Raw genomic sequence first — 14,817 nt, forward strand, 5'->3', positions numbered from 1 at the left:
GCATGCGCAAAGAATGAACACCTATATCTTTCTGTACGAACTCTGATTTCCCTTATTTTATCTTGGTGATTGTTCCTCCCTATGTAGGTCGCTGTCAACAAAATATTTTTGCATTCAGAGGAGAAAGTTTGTGATTGGAATTTCATGAGAAGATTCCACTGCAATGAAAAACACCTTTCTTTTAATGATTTCCAGCCCAAATCCTGTATAATTTCTGTGACAGTCTCTCCCATATTTCGCGATAATACAAAACGTGCTGCCTTTCTTTGAACTTTTTTGATGTACTCCATCAGTCCTTTCTGGTAAAGATCCCACATCATGCAGCAGTATTCTAAAAGAGGACGGGCAAGTGTAGTTAGGCAGTCTCCTTAGTAGGTCTGTTACATTTTCTAAGTGTCCTGCCAATAAGACGCAGTCTTTGGTTAGCCTTCCCCACAACATTTTCTATGTGTTCCTTCCAATTTAAGTTGTTCGTAATTGTAATACCTTGGTATTTAGTTGAATTTACGGCTTCTAGATTAGACTGATTTATCGTGTAACTGAAGTTTAACGAGTTCCTTTTAGAACTCATGTGGATGACCTCATACTTTTCGTTATTTAGGGTCAACTGCCACTTTTCGCACCATTCAGATATCTTTTCTAAATCGTCTTGATCTTCTGATGACTTTATTAGTCAATAAATGACAGCGTCATCTGCAAACAACCGAAGACGGCTGCTCAGGTTGTCTCCAAAATCGTTTATATAGATAAGGAACAGCAAAGGGCCTATAACACTACCTTGGGGAATGCCAGAAATCACTTCTGTTTTACGCAATGACTTTCCGTCAATTACTACGAACTGTGACCTCTCTGACAGGAAATCACAAATCCAGTCACATAACTGAGGTGAATTCCATAAACAAGCAATTTCACTATGAGCCGCTTGTGTTGTACAGTTTCAAAAGCCTTCCAGAAATCCAGAAATACGGAATCGATCTTAAATCCCTTGCAATAGCACTCAAAACTTCATGTGAATAAAGAGCTAGTTGTGTTTCACAGGAATGATGTTTTCTAAACCTGTGTTGACTATGTGTCAATAGACCACTTTCTTTGAGGTAATTCATAATTTTTGAACACAATATATGTTCTAAAATCCTGCTGCATATTGATGTTAACGATATGGACCTGTGATTTAGTGGATTACTCCTACTACCTTTCTTGAATACTGGTGTGACCTGTACAACTTTCCAGTCTTTGGGTACGGATCTTTCGTTGAGCAAATGGTTGTATATGATTGTTAAGTATGGAGCTAATGCATCAGCATACTCCGAAAGGGACCTAATTGGTATACAGTCTGGACCAGAAGACTTGCTTTTATTAAGTGATTTAAGTTGCTTCACTACTCCAAGGATATTTACTTCTACCTTACTCAAGTTGGCAGCTGTTATTGATTCAAATTCTGGAATATTTACTTTGTCTTCTTTTGTGAAGCCATTTCGGAAGACTGTGTTTAGTAACTCTGCTTTGGCAGCACTGTCTACGATAGTATCTCCATTGCCATCACACAGAGAAGGCATTGATTGTTTCTTGCCGCTAACATAATTCACATAATCCAAAACTAGTAAAACCAACATAACCAGGGCTTTGGACGTTCAACCATAAAGGTTTTACCTGCTTAACATCAAATGTTTAACACATTAACTCATTTATAAAGTAATTAGGCATCTGAATCAGTTTTATACGCGGGAGTTTGATTGTTTAAATTAGTCTAATCCCTGTATATATTCATTATTGTTATCTTGCATCTCCCAATATTTTGTTGGTTAGAAGGAATGTTGTCAACTATCTGAAAATACATAATGTTTCCTCGAGATCTATTGAGTATTTCCTAGTATTTTTTGTCTTACTATATACATCTACGTTGAAAGCAATTCCTACTAGTCCTCATCTACTTTCTCTTAGCTATTATTTTTTGAAGTATCTTCCAAATCTGAGGCCTCTCCTGTATTACTTATTCTGGTTCTTGGTATATATCATCATCTTCTGCAAATACAGAAGCATTTATGGATTATATTAATTGGCCCATAACTACAATGAATATGTGGGGAGAAAGGCACCTCCTTGCTACTTTTCTTTCCTTTGAAATACTCTGAAGTGCCATTTCTTGCAGGGACATAGCTGTAGGATCTGTGATACAGCATCTTTACTTAGATGACCAGGGGTTTTAGCAAATATAATTTCTCTGAGCATTTACCAACCTTTTTCCTTGGACACTATTACGTCTTTCCTATGTACAGCAAATACCACTGTGTTTGGTGCGAATAGTGCCCTCCGCCACACACCACTTGGTGGCTAGTGGAGTATATATGTAGATGTAAGGATTCTTCCACATGTTCTCATTATGTTCGAACATTACAGCAAACACAATGTCAATAGTGTTTTGATCTCACCCAATATGGTGCTGCTCTTCTTCTAGTTGTGGTTAACTTGTGTTTGTTAACTTTAGCTTCCCAGTAATCACTCAGGTATGTGAAAATAGTGTGACTTGTTGACAAAAATATGAAATTACAAGGGGCCCATACATCACACTTCTGAAGAAAGACCTGGAAAGGTTTTCATCAGTAATTTGAGATCTAGTTCAGATTTAAAATGACAGAGAATACTCTGTGTAGCCAGATCATACCTTACATTCCATTCATCTTGAATACATTTACACTCAATTTGCCAAAGCATGATGTCCCATCTTCAACCCTCTGCATTTCTCTGCTTAGTGCTTGACAAGATAGGTGCTAATGTTTTTATATTTTGGATCCCCTCAGCATTCAATTTCATTGCTGTTCTTGACCATTTAGTGGCATACTAAATAGCTTTTCATTTCCTCCCTTACTTAATCTGTCCTCACCAGTCTTCTATAATCTTATCACAGTGGTAACAATTCCCTGTCCTTTATTACTTTGCACAGCAGTTTTTAAATTCTTTCATATTATTTACAAGTCATCCCACAGACTGCTAGCAAACTTATCCCAAACTTGACTTTCCGGAGGTGGGAAACCAGGAGATTGGATAATTTTTTGAGCTGGAGGGTGGCATGCTGTTCTAATTTGTGGTTGGCCTGTAGGAGGATGCTTTGAACAGCCGGTGTGGATGCGGGAGAGGAAAGATTGAGGCTACTCACTCACCCTTCACAACCTTTCCAGCAAACCTCAACCTCCACTCATTGCACACAAACCCAGTCTCTCCCATCAACTCAGTCTCCCACTTCCAGCTCCACTCCCTCCAAAACCTCAAAATTTCAATCAATGCAATATGGAACCACAACACCCCAATTCAGTACTTAACCTTTCCTCCAAACCTCTCTCCCAATCCGAAACCTCTGTCCTATCCAAAGGCCTCACCTTCAGCCCTACTCCCAGATTCAACCAAACAGCCCTCGTCAAAGATTTACTGTCCTACAATCGTACTCTCTGCTGGAAATATCACTTTGCCACGAAGAAAAATGATCCTAATCCTACTCCTAATGATCCAACTCCCCAAGACACTATCCAAATTGAACCCTGCCTGGAACAGTTCCGTCCTCTGTCACAGCGGGACCCACCTCCTCTTCCTCAAAATCACCCTCTCCAAACCTTCCAGGAATTTCTGACTTCCAGCCTTGCTTCTCAATCCTTCTTAAAAAACCTTAATCCTACTCCCAACATCACCACTGCTGAAGCCCAAGCTATCCGTGATCTGAAGGCTGACCGATCCATCGTCATTCTTCCGGCGGACAAGGGTTCCACTACTGTGGTACTTGATCGTCGAGAGTATGTGGCTGAGGGACTGCGTCAGCTTGCAGACAACACCACATACAAAGTTTGCCAAGGTAATCCCATTCCTGATGTCCAGGCGGAGCTTCAAGGAATCCTCAGAACCTTAGGCCCCCTACAAAACCTTTTACCTGACTCCATCAACCTCCTGACCCCACCGACACCCCGCACCCCTACCTTCTACCTTCTTCCTAAAATTCACAAACCCAATCATCCCGGCCGCCCCATTGTAACTGGTTACCAAGCCCCCACAGAACGTATCTCTGCCTACGTAGATCAACACCTTCAACCCATTACATGCAGTCTCCCATCCTTCATCAAAGACACCAACCACTTTCTCGAACGCCTGGAATCCTTACCCAATCTATTACCCCCGGAAACCATCCTTATACACAAATATTCTGCACGTCCAGGGCCTCACTGCGATGGAGCACTTCCTTTCATGCCGATCACCTGCCACCCTACCTAAAACCTCTTTCCTCATTACCTTAGCCAGCTTCATCCTGACCCACAACTTCTTCACTTTTGAAGGCCAGACTTACCAACAATTAAAGGGAACAGCCATGGGTACCGGGATGGCCCCCTTGTACGCCAACCTATTCATGGGTCGCTTAGAGGAAGCCGCCTTCTTGGTTACCCAGGCCTGCCAACCCAAAGTTTTGTACAGATTTATTGATGAGATCTTCATGATCTGGACTCACAGTGAAGAAGAGCTCCAAAATTTCCTCTCCAATCTCAACTCCTTTGGTTCCATCAGATTCACGTGGTCCTACTCCAAATCCCATGCCACTTTCCTTGACGTTGACCTCCATCTGTCCAATGGCCAGCTTCAACACGTCCGTCCACATCAAACCCATCAACAAGCAACAGTACCTCCATTATGACAGCTGCCACCCATTCCACATCAAACGGTCCCTTCCCTACAGCCTAGGTCTTCATGGCAAACGAATCTGCTCCAGTCTGGAATCCCTGAACCATTACACCAACAACCTGAAAACAGCTTTCACATCCCGCAACTACCCTCCCGACCTGGTACAGAAGCAAATAACCAGAGCCACTTCCTCATCCCCTCAAACCCAGAACCTCCCACAGAAGAACCACAAAAGTGCCCCACTTGTGACAGGATACTTTCCGGGACTGGACCAGACTCTGAATGTGGCTCTCCAGCAGGGATACGACTTCCTCAAATCCTGCCCTGAAATGAGATCCATCCTTCATGAAATCCTCCCCACTCCACCAAGAGTGTCTTTCCGCCGTCCACCTAACCTTCGTAACCTCTTAGTTTATCCCTATGAAATCCCCAAACCACCTTCCCTACCCTCTGGCTCCTACCCTTGTAACCGCCCCCGGTGTAAAACCTGTCCAATGCACCCTCCCACCACCACCTACTCCAGTCCTGTAACCCGGAAGCTGTACACGATCAAAGGCAGAGCCACGTGTGAAAGCACCCACGTGATTTACCAATTGACCTGCCTACACTGTGAAGCTTTCTATGTGGGAATGACCAGCAACAAACTGTCCATTCGCATGAATGGACACAGGCAGACAGTGTTTGTTGGTAATGAGGATCACCCTGTGGCTAAACATGCCTTGGTGCACGGCCAGCACATCTTGGCACAGTGTTACACCGTCCGGGTTATCTGGATACTTCCCACTAACACCAACCTGTCAGAACTCCGGAGATGGGAACTTGCCCTTCAGTATATCCTCTTTTCTCGTTATCCGCCAGGCCTCAACCTCCGCTAATTTCAAGTTGCCGCCGCTCATACCTCACCTGTCTTTCAACAACATCTTTGCCTTTGCACTTCCGCCTCGACTGACATATCTGCCCAAACTCTTTGCGTTTACAAATGTCTGCTTGTGTCTGTGTAGGTGTGGATGGATGTGTGTGTGTGTGTGTGTGTGTGTGTGTGTGTGTGTGTGTGTGTGTGTGTGTGAGTGTATACCTGTCCTTTTTTCCCCCTAGGGTAAATCTTTCCGCTCCCGGGATTGGAATGACTCCTTAGCCTCTCCCTTAAAACCCACATCCTTTCGTCTTTCCCTCTCCTTCCCTCTTTCCTGACGAAGCAACCATTAGTTGTGAAAGCTAAAATTTTGAGTGTATGTATGTGTTTGTTTGTGTTGCTATTGACCTGCCAACGTTTTTGTATGGTAAGTCACATCATCTTTGTTTTTAAATATATTTTTCCCGTGTGGAATGTTTCCCTCTATTATATTCTTTTCATAATATTGATATATATAAGAGAAAATGGAAACTACAAAGAGCTTTTTATACCTGTAATCAACAGACAATGATTGCTGGGTGGGCATTCACTTGGGAATTTTTTAAAATCTGTAGCTTCCTTGTTTTTTGTTATATAGTTGATATCCAAAAAGTGAGCTATTTTATGGTTAGGCCTTTACAATGACATGTTTTGCTTATGGTGATGATTTTATTGACATTAGCCAGCCAACTATACAGCATTTAAGTGACCCATAATAATTGTGTTAGCAACACAGTCTTTAAAGGCAAAGCACAAGGTGAGATTGGATGTCTTTCAACAGAACAGTTATGGTACAATCAGAAACTGAGATATATCAAGATCATTTCTGGGGATGTTTATTAAAGAAATTTAGCAAAGAATATAGTAACAAGGGACTACAGTTTTAATTTAAGCAAAATTTGGGATCCAGCACTCACTTTCTAAAAATGTTTCACACATCACCTGTCAAAGTCAAGAAACAGTGTGGTGATGCACATTTCATAGAACAGCAGCATGGGTGGGAAAAGAAAAGTACATCCAAGGGGATAGCACATGATGTGATCTGAATGCAGCTATATATACAGGAGGGTCTGACAATAATAACTAACAATTTGGTTCATCCATGCCAGTCACTAAAATTATCAACTTGGCTGGAAACAGGTAAATATTTCATTTATCAATCAAAATAAAAAATACATAGAAATGAAATACAAAGTAATTTAGGAAAAAATGTAGATTGTTCTAAATGCAAATAAATCTTGAGGTCAAGCTCTAAGAAAGTTATACAAGATCATAATTCCGTATATAATATTTCTCTTGATGTAACCAATCAAGAGATTGCTTTACGGTAAATGTGAGTAAGGGCATATTTGCAATCAATACATTGAGGAAATACTAGAAAGATATTATTACAATAAAGACTTCACAGAAATGTAGTATGGAACAAACTGAGGTGATTTAAATAGGCTCGTGGTGCTGCAGAAAAAAGCTGTCCAAATCTTCTGAGAGCCTAAATCTGGGAAGTGTCATCGAGATTAGTTTTTCAAATCCAGCCCCTTTACTGAAATTAATGTGAACATATTAGGAAAAATTTTATTTGTCAGAACATTGTAACCAAACACAAGCGATTGACTGCAGCAGTACAATGATAAAAACAAATGACAAATGTCACATTATTACATTCAAGGCAGCAGTGAATAGAAAATTCCATGGCATGCATGAATTATATTTGCAAAAGTGCTGCATAGTCCTTGCTTAATGCTTCGCACACCAAACATAAAGTGTACTTTAAGAAACTACTTCACAGTAATCCTTTTTACACAAATGGTAATACTGTTTGAGAAGCCAACATCAAACGTGCAGTTTTGGGACTGACAACACTGACAGTCAATGAAATTCTTGGGTTCCATGCAAGATCTCAGACAAGAAGGTTCTGGACAAAGAACGTGGGGGATGAGAAAAGACCAAGGGCCTCAACACAGATCAAAACAAAGTTGACGCATGCTGGCACACAAGGAGCAACAAGAAAAGAATTTAAAAAATTCAAATCAATAACTTGTTGAACAAATTACAAAATATCTTAAGAAGCTGTCTTATGTAATGTCAATCAGTGAATTACAGCCATCTATACATCTGCTTGTTGACCTCTCTAACAGCTAAATGGCCAATGATAAATACAAAGCCGAATGCTAAATTATTCCTTCACAAAATGTTTCACCAAAAAAGATCATTGTATAGATTATAACTCCAGGAAGAATAGTAAATTACGAAATCCTACTTATTGTGTTTATAAACTGTAGTAGGGAGAACACTTTAAATTTTTAGGTAATCTGGGAGGCATGAAATTCAGTACACACAGGTGCCATCTCTGGCAGCAACAGTACCTCTAACCTAGCTGTGTACTGAGCCCTTTGATGAGAGATATGGGTGTGTCATTCCATGCTGTTTCAACTTTATGCCAGAGTTAAACAGTTGTATCCAATGGCAAGCCATATCACCTCATATGCCAGGACTGTACAACAATGATGAATGCACCCAGTCTCCGTCGAGACTCTAAACATGGATGTGTCTACTGTAACACTGTATGCAGACCAGGACTTGTCTGAAAAGGTGATGTGGTCCACTCCTGTGTTCAGTTTTTTTCACTGAGTCCACTGCAGTTGGCCCGAGCTTTCTGCTACCACGTGAATGAAAGCTGTAAACATGGGCACTGTGCTGACAACCCATGATACTCCAGATGTCATCACACTGTCCACTGTTTTGACAAAAACATGCTAATTTCTGACTTTAGGTATGTGACGTGAATGTATTATCCTGCAAGCCCGAGTAGGCAATATTTGTTCCCTTTTGGGCAGTAGTTGCATGGGGTCACTGAAATCCAAAACGGTGTTGAGCAAGACTCTCCTGTACCCGTCAATTCCACATTGAAATGGCAGTCATGGGAGCCTTATCAATGTGAACCACAATAAAATGGAACAATTGGTTTTAACTTCTTCTCCCTCAACTTGAATTCTCTTGCCAAATTTATCCTTCTTTTCAGCTCAATGTACAGCTGGAATAACAGCAGCGATAGTCTACAATCCTGTATCACTACCTTCTCAAAAACAGATTCTATTTCTCACTCTTTAATTGTTACAACTGCCATTTGGTTTCCGTACAAGTTGTAGATACCCTTTTAATCACTGTATTTTATCCTTGGTTATGTTCAAAATTTCCACCCAACACTGTCAAAAACTTTCTATAAATATGCAAATGCTATAAACATAATTTTTCCTTTCTTCAGTCTATCTTCTAAAACTAGTCATAGGGTCAGTATTGCCTCAGGTGTTCCTAGTTTTCCCCAGAACACTAAGTTCTGGACAAAGAATGCTGGTAAAATCTTCTACCAGATTTTTCCATTTTTCTGCCAATAATTTGTGTCAGTGTTTTGCGACTATGACATATTAAACTGATGGTTCACACCTGTCGTGGCACATTAAATGACTAGAATGACAAATTGATGTAGAAATGAAACAGTTTCTATGAGGAGTTTTATACTTTCAAGGCTTTAGATTGGCATCACTGGGATGAGCTCAGCAAAGCTGATGGATAAAAATTGTTAATTTATAAACTCAATATAGCATTTAACAATGGCATGTCAATTTGAAGTTTCCACATTAGATGAACAACCTTTAGTGATCCACTTTTTGCTTCCTAAAGGTGGAAAATGTGGGTAAAATCTTTTACCGATTGGTTTCAAAGAATGGTGAAAGCAGGGAAATTTTTGTAAATGATTACAACAGTTCAAAAATGGTCACATCTCAGTGACTGACAAGCAACATCCTGCCCAGCCAATTGGAGCGGCAACTCCTTCGCAGTGGCAATATTATCTGTGAAGACTGATGTGTTACAGTTAAACATATAGCAAAAACAGTTGCAGTAAGCATTAGCACAGATCATAACATTACCAGTAACAAACTCAAGTAGAGCAAAAGAAGTGCACTGTAGGTCCTGAGAGGGTTAATGCAACACCACAAGGAAACAAGACTTAAAATGCATACAGACTTCCAAGAACACTATGAAAGAGAGGTGTGCATTTTTCAAACAAAGTTTTAACTTCTGATGAAATTTAGTTTCATTCAGGGAGACATTACATGGAAAAATTTTCAGAAACAATAAGGAGGTGAAAGAATTTATGGAAAAGTGGTCCAAACAACAAAACAATGACTTCTTTACATCAGGTATTAAAAAGACCAGTTCATAGTTGGGATAGGCGTATTAATAATGGTGGGGTTATGATAAGAAGTAATAAAAGTCTCATTTTGCAAAAATGCACAGGCTTGGTTTTTTTTCTTTTTTCTTTCCCTTCCCCCCCCCCCCCCCCCCCTACATCAAATTGTCTCTTTAAGTATTGAATGTCCCTCGCCAAGTCAGAGGGCAGTTTGCCTCTCTCTTATGTCTTAAATATCAGGTAGAATACTGCCTCTCCCAAAAATCTCAAGCTGCTCTAAGCTACTTAAGACATTTTATAATATGACAGTATCAAAGAAGAAAGAGCTGCACCTATAATTCTAAGCAAGCATTGGAAAAAAAACAGTTTTGTATTTCAGATTAGTTAGCATACCTCAACTTTTGGGCATATTGATATGAACTCCTCTTGTGTATCCGATTTTTTTTCATTAGGACATTCCTTGGAGGGTCCTGGTTCCATTACTGCATCTAAATGACTTTTCTTTTTAGGTGTATTGTAAGGAGAATGGTTATCTGGCATTTTTCTTTTTCCTGTCTTCGTTTTCACTGTTGGCTCATTGGCTTCTAATCCTCTTGCGAGATCTTCAGAAAACGCAAATAAATCTTCCTCATTTCTTTGTTCCTCTTTATCACAAGCAAATGCAAATAAATCACCCTCTTTCCTCTTTTCCTCCTTATCAGAGGCAAATGCAAATAAATCTTCCTCTTTTCTCTTATCCTCTTTATCACAAGCGAATGCAAACAGGTCTTCAGCATCATGTCCTTCATGGATGCTTATATGTTGTCTTTTTGCTTTAGATGGAGCAAGTTCTTCATCAGATCGCCTTATGAAAGGAAAAAAATATTAGTTTCTCGTGTACAAAAATGTTAATTTACACTATATATTTAAACCTTGATACACAAGTGTAAACACAATTGGTATAATTAATTTCTAATGCTCAATATTGCCTATTAGTTTCAATATGGTCTAAATGTGTGGTATATTGTAGCACTAGTATATTTCAAATAATAAAAATTAAATTTCATGTTGTGTCAAGGGTGTCAGGTGTTGCCAACCAATTATTAGTTCATTGTTTGCCTAAAGTGTAATTTGGTCATCACTATGGATGGGTATGTGATTGGCAGACCTGTTTTCTTGGCCATTAATGTCAGCATTTCCAACTAGAGCAACTACTCATTCAAGTAGCTCCTTGTTTGTCCTCATGAGTCTGTGTGCAACCCATTCCATTTATTAAACCAAAGTAACCCCCCACACCCTATGAACCATGGACCTTGCGTTAGTGGGGAGGCTTGCGTGCCTCAGCTATACAGATAGCCGTACCGTATGTGCAACCAAAACGGAGGGGTATCTGTTGAGAGGCCAGACAAACGTGTGGTTCCCGAAGGGGGTCACCAGCCTTTGTAGTAGTTGCAGGGGCACTAGTCTGGATGATTCACTGATCTGACCTTGTAACACTAACCAAAACGGCCTTGCTGTGTTGGTACTGCGAACGGCTGAAAGCAAGGGGAAACTACAGCTGTAATTTTTCCCAAGGGGATGCAGCTTTACTGCATGGTTAAATGATGATGGCGTCCTCTTGGGTAAAATATTCAGAAGGTAAAATAGTCCCCCATTCGGATCTCCAGGTGGGGACTACTCAGGACGACGTTGTTATCAGGAGAAAGAAAACTGGCATTCTACGGATCGGAGCGTGGAATGTCAGAACCCTTAATCGGGCAAGCAGGTTAGAAAATTTGAAAAGGGAAATGGATAGGTTAAAGTTAGATATAGTGGGAATTAGTGAAGTTCAGTGGCAGGAGGAACAAGACTTCTGGTCAGGTGACTACAGGGTTATAAATACAAAATCAAACTGAGGTAATGCAGGAGTAGGTTTAATAATGAATAAAAAAATAGGAATGTGGGTATGCTACTACAAACAGCATAGTGTACACATTATTGTGGCCAAGATAGATAGAAGCCCACGTCTACGACATTAGTACAAGTTTATATGCCAACTAGCTTTGCAGATGATGAAGAGATTGATGAAATGTATGATGAGATAAAAGAAATTATTCAGATAGTGAAGGGAGATGAAAATTTAATAGTCATGGGTGACTGGAATTCGATAGTAGGAAAAGGAAGAGAAGGAAATGTAGTAGGTGAATATGGAATGGGGGTAAGGAATGAAAGAGGAAGCTGCCTGGTAGAATTTTGCACAGAGCATAACTTTATCATAGCTAACACTTGGTTCAAGAATCATGACAGTAAGTTGTACACATGGAAGGAGCCTGGAGATACTGGAAGGTTTCAGATAGATTATTCAATGGTAAGACAGAGATTTAGGAACCAGGTTTTAAATTATAAGACATTTCCAGGGGCAGATGTGGACTCTGACCACAATCTATTGGTTATGAACTGTAGATTAAAACTGAAGAAACTGCAAAAAGGTAGGAATTTAAGGAGATGGGACCTGGATAAACTGACAGAACCAGAGGATGTAGAGAGTTTCAGGGAGAGCATTAGGGAACAATTGACAAGAATGGGGGGAAGAAATACAGTAGAAGAAGAATGGGTAGCTTTGAGAGATGAAATAGTGAAGGCAGCAGAGGATCAAGTAGATAAAAAGACGAGGGCTAGTAAAAATCTATGGGTAACACAAGATATTGAATTAAATTGATGAAAGGAGAAAATATAAAAATGCAGTAAATGTAGAAGCCAAAAAGGAATACAAACGTCTCAAAAATGAGATCAACAGGAAGTGCAAAATGGTTAAGCAGGGATGGCTACAGGAGAAATGTAAGGATGTAGAGATCTATATCACTAGGAGTAAGATAGATACTGTCTACGTGAAAATTAAAGAGACCTTTGGAGAAAAGAGAACCACTTGTATGAATATCAAGAGCTCAGATGGAAAACCAGTTCTAAGCAAAGAAGGAAAAGCACAAAGGTGGAAGGAGTATATAGAGGGTCTATACAGGGGCGATGTTCTTGAGGACAATATTCTGTAAATGGAAGAGGATGTAGATGAAGATGAAGATGAAATGGGAGATATAATACTGCGTGAAGAGTTTGACAGAGCACTGAAAGACCTAAGTCGAAGCAAGGTCCCGGGAGTAGACAACATTCCATTAGAGCTACTGATGGCCTTGGGAGAGCCAGCCCTGACAAAACTCTACCATCTGGCGAGCAAGATGTATGAGACAGGTGAAATACCCTCAGACTTCAAGAAGAATATAATAATTCCTATCCCAAAGAAAGTAGGTGTTGACAGATGTGAAAATTACCGAACTATCAGTTTAATAAACCATGGCTGCAAAATACTAACATGAAGTCTTTACAGACGAATGGAAAAACTGGTAGAAGCTGACCTCGGGGAAGATCAGTTTGGATTCTGTAGAAATGCTGGGACACGTGAGGCAATACTGACCCTACGACTTATCTTAGAAAATAGATCACGGAAAGGAAAACCTATGTTTCTAGCATTTGACAATGTTGACTTCAATACTCTCTTTCAAATTCTGAAGGTGACAGGGGTAAAATACAGGGAGCGAAAGGATATTTACAATTTGTACAGAGACCAGATGGCAGTTAAAAGAGTTGAGGGGCATGAAAGGGAAGTAGTAGTTGGGAAGGGAGTGACACAGGGTTGTAGCCTATCCCCAATGTTATTCAATCTGTATACTGAGCAAGCAGTAAAGGAAACAAAAGAAAAATTCAGAATAGGAATTAAAATCCATGGAGAATCAATAAAAACTTTGAGGTTCGCTGATGACATTGTAATCCTGTCAGAGACAGCAAAGGACCTGGAACAGCAGCTGAACGGAATGGACTGTGTCTTGAAAGGAGGATATAAGATGAACATCAACAAAAGCAAAACGAGGATAATGGAATGTAGTCGAATTAAACTGTTGTGATGGTGAGGGAATTAGATTAGGAAATGAGACGCTTAAAGTAGTAAATAAGTTTTGCTATTTGGGGAGCAAAATAACTGATGATGGTCGAAGTAGACAGGATATAAAATGTAGACTGGCAATGGCAAGGAAAGCGTTTCTGAATAAGAGAAACTTGTTAACATCGAGTATAGATTTAAGTGTCAGGAAGTCGTTTCTGAAAGTATTTGTATGGAGTGTAGCCATGCATGGAAGTGAAACATGGACGATAAATAGTTTGGACAAGAAGAGAATAGAAGCTTTCGAAATGTGGTGCTACAGAAGAATGCTAAAGATTAGATGGGTAGATCACATAACTAATGGGGAGGTATTGAACAGAATTGGGGAGAAGAGAAATTTGTGGCACAACTTGACTAGAGGAAGGGATTGGTAGGTGGGACATATTCTGAGGCATCAAGGGTCACCAATTTAGTATTGGAGGGCAGCATGGAGGGTAAAAATCATAAAGGGGGACCAAGAGATGAATACACTAAACAGATTCAGAAGGATGTAGTTTGCAGTAGGTACTGGGAGATGAAGAAGCTTGCACAGGATAGAGTAGCACAGAGAGCTGCATCAAACCATTCTCTGGACTGAAGACCACAACAACAACAAACCAAAGTAAAAATTCTTGTCAGTGTTGGGAATTGAACTGAGGTTTTTTACTCAGCAGTCAGGTGAACTGACCACTCAGCTATAAAGGCAGACATTTCAAATAATGCTTTGTTTAAATGGAAGTTTAGTTTGACTTGATTTCATCACTGTCATACACAAAACATTTTGACCACATGCTTAATAGCTTGTTTGTCCGTCTTTGGAATGAAATACATCCCTGATTCTGCATACCAGGGACCCAACAGTTTGTTGGTAGGTTTATGGAGGTATGTGGCATTAGATGTCTACACACAGGTCATGTGGTTCACAGAAATAATACGCTGCTGATTTGTGTGCGCGGTGATGGCACCCAATAGTGACCCAGATGGGCTCCGTAGGATTTACATCAGGCAAATTCGGTCACCGAGATCTGGACATGAGTTTGCTATAGTGCTCTTCAAACCACTGTAGCATGGTTCTGGCTCTGAGACACGGCAAATTATACTGCTGAAAGATGACACTGCCACTGGGGATGACATCACGTATGGAGGGATCCA

The 14,817-nt window shown here is 40.2% G+C and overlaps 1 protein-coding gene across 1 annotated transcript in view; it reads right to left on the reverse strand.

The window, feature by feature from the left end:
* LOC124613202 (nibrin) overlaps positions 1-14,817 on the reverse strand; it is a 159,771-nt gene that overhangs the window by 23,816 nt on the left and 121,138 nt on the right. The window contains exon 8 of the mRNA XM_047141867.1: positions 10,131-10,581. Coding sequence (XP_046997823.1) covers positions 10,131-10,581 — 451 coding nt within the window. The remainder of the gene's footprint in view (positions 1-10,130; positions 10,582-14,817) is intronic.

The sequence above is a fragment of the Schistocerca americana genome, chromosome 4, assembly GCF_021461395.2.
Source record: "Schistocerca americana isolate TAMUIC-IGC-003095 chromosome 4, iqSchAmer2.1, whole genome shotgun sequence".
Classification (NCBI taxonomy): domain Eukaryota; kingdom Metazoa; phylum Arthropoda; class Insecta; order Orthoptera; family Acrididae; genus Schistocerca; species Schistocerca americana.